Genomic DNA, 7,138 nt, shown 5'->3' on the forward strand with positions numbered 1-7,138 from the left:
AGAAGCATAGATCCTTTGTATGTGTTAACCACAGACATCTGACACATAGAGTAGCTACAGTGCTTTCTCAAGTTCATTATTGATGATCCAGGTCTCCCAGACATGGGCTTTTTTGTTGTTTAAAATTCACATCTTTCCCATTATCCACACACACTTTCCATACACACATCCGTATACATCTGGTTAACTGTGAGGATGCCTAATGACCAGTCCTTTAATATGAAACCTTCCTAGGCAAATGTAAAATTTCTGAGAGCTGGGTTTCACCATCAGAGATTCTAACTTCCACTGATGTGTGGCCTGGGCAGGACAAGTCAAGGCACCCTGGGCTTGAGGGCTGGGCTCCATGCAGTAGGTGTGAATAACACGAAGGTGGGAAGAGAATAGCTCCCCTGCTTGGCAGGGCCCGGGAGAGCTTCCAGCTGTTTTGAAGGGCATGGCTGATTTCTCTATGACCACCTTGGCACAGTCTCACCCCCTTCTTACTTGGGCACTCAACCATCCCACTAAGAATTCTGTAATCTATTGAGGCATTGTTGTTTGCCCCTGTGAGATGGCTTTTGCAACCAACGTGAGCTTGAGAGTTAATATTATTGATGATGTCTTGGTGAGTGGGCCTTTAACTGCGCACAGGAGTACAATTAAGCCCATGCCATTTCTGGACACCTGATTGTGTGCCTACCCATTGCCCTGAAATCTGGCCCAGACATATAGCATGCCATCTGGCTATTCACTATGTGACAAAACAAACTGGAAATATGTGTACACGTGTAAACTCAGAAGCTCATGAAAAAAAAATGTATATATTAGAAACTTATCTTTAAGTACATTTTTTGCAAGTCTTCTGAGTTATTCTCTCCTTGACCTAAAACACCTGAGGCCAAAACAGTTTTGTGTTATGCCAATGAAGTATTACGCAATGAAGACTTCTCAAAATTACTAGCAAGTAATAAATTGCCATCAAAGCAAGATCTCAGGACACGAAGAAAGGAAGTTCTCTTGAGAGACTTAGAAAATGGATTTATAGATTGTTGGTGTACAAAATCTAATTCTCCTAAGATTTCATTAATATAACGGATTGGCAGCCATGCACGTGGCTGTCAAATTGCGAAACAGAAGTCTGAATTTTTCTGCAATACCATGCCACTTGGAGGTCAGCGGCAATGAACTTTTTTGTGAACAGGTTGCAGGTACACTAACTTTTTTCCTTTTGCTCTTCCACTAACACGGTCTAGCCCTTGGGGAATGGGACGATGTGGACCTAGTGGCTAATGAGGAGCTCTGTGCATTTTTCTAACAAGGTACTAAAAATGAGCCAGCACGTTTTCCTTACTTTGCCAGGGAAAATCCAGAGCCTCCAAACCAACGTTCTTCCCATTATCAGCATCCACATCAGGAGACCCCCCCAACCCAAGTCTGTCTCCTTCCCAGATCCAGCACAGATCCTGAAGCGCTCTCCACTACACACCAGGAAAGAGACGTGGAGCCATTGCCCTTGGTCATGCTTCAGCCGAGACTCAGCACAGCCCAGTAAGTGCTGATGGGGGCAGTGGAAGGAGGGTGGGACGCTATGGAGCAAAGTCTCTTTTTCGTTTGGAAAAGCTAGTGATACTTGGGTTAGGCACGTGAGAGAAGATCCGTACAGAGGGTCTCGGCTCAGAGGACTGTGGAGCTTGTGTTTCTGCTCCTCATGGGAGTCCCAGGTCGCTCAGCTCGACTTTTGCTTTCCTTTCGTGTTGACTCTTACTACCCCTGGAATCCAGTTCACAAGACCAACAACTATATCTCTACATTATCTCCTGCACCGCCCATCTGATCGTAAGGGTGGTGATGACAATGGTGATCACCTTAGCATCTTGAACCTCTACTGAGGGTTTGCTGAATCCAGGCTCTGAACTCTATTGTAATCAGATTGTTTCACACCATCTGCACGATCCCCCAAGTCGTGCAACACCTGTCAGTTTTATCTGGTGGGTGAAGAATCGCTGGGCTCTTGTGCGCTGTTAGGGACAAAGAGCTGAAGTTTCATCTGAATTGGGTGGTCTGACCCCAGATACAGGCAGCATAGCCGCCCAGCCCTCTGATGCTCTCAGCAGTGATGTCATTCTCCAGTCCCTCCAGAAAGACACCTGCTCATTGCACTCCTTCCTTGAGTTTCTCTACAGTTTGTAGGGGCGCGGTGATGGTTGATATGTGGCTGAGACCATGGATGGCCCAGCTACCATTTAGAAGAAATGGCTCTCTGGATTCCACTGGCAAAATTCGCTACTCTTTCTTAAGAGTTCTTTATTTGTATTGGATAGGCAGATACGTAGAGAGAAGCAGGTACAGAGGGAAAGAGCTTCTGTTCACTGGTTCATTCCCCACAAGTGACCAGCGGATAGAAGATCTGTCTCTTTACACCTCCTTCTCTCTATAAATCTGAGCCAATCCAAAGAGCTGAGCCAGTCTGAAAACAGGATCCAGGAGCTTCTTCGAGGTCTCTCTTGTGGGTGCAGAATCCAAAGGTTTTGGGTCATTCTCTACTGCTTTTCTACAGGCAGGGATCTGGATGGGAAGTAGGGCAGCTGGAACATGAATCAGTGCCCATATGGGGTCCCACCACATGCAAGGCAAGTGTTTCAACCCCTGAGACATCATGCTGGGCAGTCTTATTTAAGATCTGTTCATTTTCCTTGGAAAGACAAACATATAGGGAGAAGAAGAGACAGAGAGAAAGATATTCCATCCTGTCTCACTTCCCAAATGACAGCAAAGGCTGGAGCAGAGCTGATCTGAAGCCGGGAGCCAGGAGGTTCCTCTGGGTCTCCCACACAGGTGCAGGGTCTCAAGGCTTTGGGCCATCCCCCACTGCATTGCCAGGCCAGAAACAGGGAGCTGGATGGAAAGTGGAGCAGCCAGGACACGAACCAATGTCAATTGGAATACCTGCAGTTGGAAGCAGTTGAACCAATGTGCTTGCCCCATGCCCCCCCAAAAAAAATCTTTGAAGTTTAAACACGGCCTCAGATCTATGTTCTGTGTGTTTTTCTACAAAAATGATCAGCTGTCTCTCATATCTGATACCCCAGGTCGTGTGCCTTAAAGCATCAAAAGCAGAAATGTATTACGCATCCAATAGACCCTTCCTTAGCTGGTTCCTTGACTGACCATAATTACTGCAATTTGGACATCCTTGGTGCTTTCTTGTCAGTAGATCCATCCCTTTCAGAAATGTCCCAAAGAACAACCTGTGCTTGTGTCCGCTGAAGACCAAATGGACCCTGGAATTCCATAAGCGGCACTTACAATATCGCTGCGGTTGTGTGTAATCACGACAGGGACCCTTTCAGATGTAAGAGAAACTCAAGAGAAAGAGGCAGGGTGACCTCTTTGCCTTAGAGTCGGACAGCAATGCAGCCCCCCATGTCTGGTGACAATGGTATCCAACTGTCTTGCTAGTTCTATGTAATGATAACATCAGTATTCTTTTTATTGTTGTTAACATTGTATTATGTGATACAGTTTTATAGGCACTGGGGATTCTCCCCACCCCTCCCATATCCCTCCCCCCATGGTGGATTCCTCCACCTTGCTGCATAACCACAGTTCAAGTTCAGTTGAGATTCCTTCCTTGCAAACACATACCTAGCATAAAGTCCAGTGTCTTATTGTCCAGATAAGTTCAGTGGCCTCTTGGGGAGACCTTCTCTGGTCTGAAGATAGAGCTAACAGAGTAAAGATCCGGTCAGTTAAAAGCCCCAACAAAACCTCAGTATCAATATACAACATTATGGAATTAATTGACATAGTATTGGGTAAACAATATGTTAAAAATAATGCAAGTTCCATTCTTCGAAACATCTGGGTTGAGACAGTATCAATGACAGGTTCAAAAAATAACCAACAACCAAACAAAAATTACAAGTTAAATCAAGGCAAACATGTGGAGCATTATCTAAACTCTCCATCCCCCTGATGCTAAGCCTGTGTAACAAAGCAATTATTCTCACCCTGCCGGGCAGAAAATAAGTCAGTGTGTGTGTGTGTGTGTGTGTGTGTGTGTGTGTGTGTGTGTATCGTAGGAGAATGATCCAGGACTCAAATGTTGATTTCTTCATTCCCTTCTCAGAGCAGTGCCTCCTCTACAGGAGCCAAGTGGTCATAAAATTCCTCTCACAAGCTGAGATTTCCTAAGGCGTTATCTTGGAAGCATGACTACCATCTATTACATGGGAGAAACATTTGATGGTCCACCTCATGATATATTTGATGGGTTTTTTTTATTGAACAAAAAATAGAGGTTACTATTTCTAAGAGTGCAGATCCATCACATTTTTTTAAAGATTTATTTTTTATTATTTTTTATTGGAAAGGAGGATATACAGAGAGGAGAGACAGAGAGGAAGATCCTCCGTCCGATGATTCACTCCCCAAGTGAGCGCAACGGCCGATGCTATGCCGATCCCAAGCCAGGAGCCTCTTCCGGGTCTCCCACGCAGGTGCAGGGTCCCGTTGCTCTGGGCCGTCCTCCGCTGCTTTCCCAGGCCACAGGCAGGGAGCTGGATGGGAAGCGGGGCTGCCGGGATAGAACCGGCACCCATATGGGATCCCGGGCGTGCAAGGCGAGGACCTTAACCACTTGTGCCACCGTGCCGGGCCCAGATCCATCAAATTTTGCAAACCAATATGGAGAGGGCACTACACTTTCCAATAACTTGTCACAATCCATGCGTGAATTAGAGGCTAGCCCTGTCTCAGATCATGATGTGAAGTGGATAAAAGAACCTGATGTTAAACACTTGCCAAAGGGACATATAACCAAGTAGCAGTGTGCCCTAAGATGTTTCAGGGGAAGCGGAAAGCCTTCAACGACTTCACAGGTAAGATTTATAGAAAACTAGTTAGGGACACACATGCTCAACTAACATGGAGAGACACAGGTAGTTTGGACACAGTGTGAGAAGCGTGCATGCCCTATTGAAGTGCCTGATTCTAATCTCGGGTCCATTGCTTCTGCCCCCTCTTTCTGATAACACGGCTGAAAGGCAGCAGATGCTGGCACGAGGGCTCAGGTTTCCGACACCACACAGGAGGCCTGGATGGAGTTCTTGGCTCCTGGCATCCGTTGGCTCAGCTAGAGTTCATGTGGGCATCGAAGAAGGAGAGAAGGTATTGCAGTGAGTGGAAGATCTCCGTCTCTGCCTTTCAAATAAGTGAAAGTGGATCAATAAGAAAACATCCTTATAACAGTCCTGTAGCAAAAGCAATTACTGTTCCCACTTTCACATAGGAGGAACTTGCCCACGTATGCTGACATTATTCTATGGAATTCTACCTTTTCTATGTGTTCCCCAATCATAGAATTATCTGCTGAAACTACCATTGTCTCAGACACTTGCCATCCATGACCTACAAAAGGGTCTCATGAAAAAAATATTTTCATTATGCATTTGACTATTGGAACTCAAGGCTGGATTCTTTGAGCTTCCTTGAGGTTAAATACTTTAATCATAAGAAAGAGGATTCTTGACCCCCCCAAAAAAAACATGTGCATGGACCAGACAGATCCAATGTTTTGTAAAATTTTTTCAGTGGGGTCTCTAAAGCGGATGTGTAAGGGACGAGTTCAAAACCAAAGCAATCATGAATGAGCATTAAAAGCATGGAGTTTGTCACTGCTGAGAGATGTCAGAAGTTGTGGGGTCCCCATGTGTAACTGGGAGGGGGAGATCTTCAAAAATACTTTGGGGGAAACACATTTCATGCAGCACTGTGACTTTGTCCAAAATCCATTCTTTTGATTCCATTTATTCTATGAACTTTTGAGTTACTCACCTCCCCCCCTTTATGCTTGTGAAATTGAGGTGCACCTGAGTGCAAGCACTGCGTATCTGCTTCCTTCTGGTATCATTTTATCGTGCTTTTCTTTTTCCAGAAGTATATCCTATGTTGAGACACAGAATCTCACCCATGTCTCAGAATTCCATCTCATAGGCTTCTCGGAGGATCCAGAATTGCACTTTTTCCTCGGCTGGCTATTCCTGTCCATGTACCTGGTCACTGTCAGCGGGAACCTGCTCATCGTCCTGGCCATCCTCACAGACTCCCACCTGCACACGCCCATGTACTTCTTCCTCTGCAGCCTGTCCTTGGCTGACGTGGGGTTCACCTCCGCCACGGTTCCCAAGATGATTGTGGCCATCCTCACCCACAGCCCAGCCATCTCCTACGCCGGCTGCCTGACTCAGATGTCTTTCTTTCTCCTCTTTGGATGCATGGATGATTTGCTCCTGACAGTGATGGCCTATGACCGCTTTGTTGCCATCTGCCACCCCCTGCATTACCAGGTCATCATGAACCCCCGCCGCTGTGTCGGCCTAATTGCAATGTCCTTTGTGGCCAGCGTCTCTGAGTCATTGTTACATAACCTGTTGATATTACCAGTTACCTGCTTCAAGCAAGTGGAAATTTCTAACTTCTTCTGCGATCCCTCTCAGCTTCTCAACCTCACTTGTCTTGACACCCTCACTCATGACACAATCCGATACCTTATTGGTGTCATATTTGGTTTCATTCCTATCTCAGCAATCCTCTTCTCTTACAGTAAAATCATTTCCTCCATTCTGAGGGTCCCATCGCCTGGTGGGAAATCCAAAGCCTTCTCCACCTGTGGCTCTCACCTGTCTGTGGTTTGCTTATTTTATGGAACAGGTTTTGGGGTGTATCTCAGTTCCGCGTTCTCCACCTCCTCCTGGAAGAATGCCGTAGCCTCACTCATGTACACCACGGTCACCCCCATGCTGAACCCCTTCATCTACAGCCTGAGGAACAGGGACATGAAAGGAGCCCTACAGAGAATTGCCAACAAAATCGCCTCACATCTCTGACTGTGGTAACTCCTTTGTTTCCGGGATTGAACTTGGCAACTACAAGGAATCCTGAATCAGAGCCTGGAGATCAGAGAACACGAAGGATACACTGATATCCATGGGTCTTCCTGGCTTTCCTTTGCACAACGGCTGCTCTCAACATTGCTTTCTGCTTCTGGCCAACCTCTCTGGCCACAGTTATTCCAGGATTATATAGCCCTGCGAAAGTGGGCCATCATAGAAACAGACATCAAGCAGAGAGAGAGAGAGAACCACAATAGAACGAG

At 46.2% G+C, this 7,138-nt stretch overlaps 1 protein-coding gene across 1 annotated transcript; it reads left to right on the forward strand.

Moving 5' to 3' along the window:
• The first annotated feature begins 5,927 nt into the window (after window positions 1-5,927).
• On the forward strand, window positions 5,928-6,869 carry LOC121162883 (olfactory receptor 18-like). Its single transcript, XM_040990119.1, has one exon. The coding sequence runs from the start codon at window positions 6,030-6,032 to the stop codon at window positions 6,867-6,869; it is 840 nt and encodes a 279-aa protein (XP_040846053.1). The 5' UTR covers window positions 5,928-6,029.
• Window positions 6,870-7,138: the final 269 nt, after the last annotated feature.

Source organism: Ochotona curzoniae, unplaced genomic scaffold, assembly GCF_017591425.1.
Source record: "Ochotona curzoniae isolate NIBS_2020 unplaced genomic scaffold, NIBS_Ocur_1.0 contig_584, whole genome shotgun sequence".
Lineage (NCBI taxonomy): Eukaryota > Metazoa > Chordata > Mammalia > Lagomorpha > Ochotonidae > Ochotona > Ochotona curzoniae.

Bases quoted from the DNA above. Each gene is read 5' to 3' on its own strand.
- LOC121162883 (XM_040990119.1), top strand. From the start codon at position 6,030: ATGTACCTGGTCACTGTCAGCGGGAACCTGCTCATCGTCCTGGCCATC.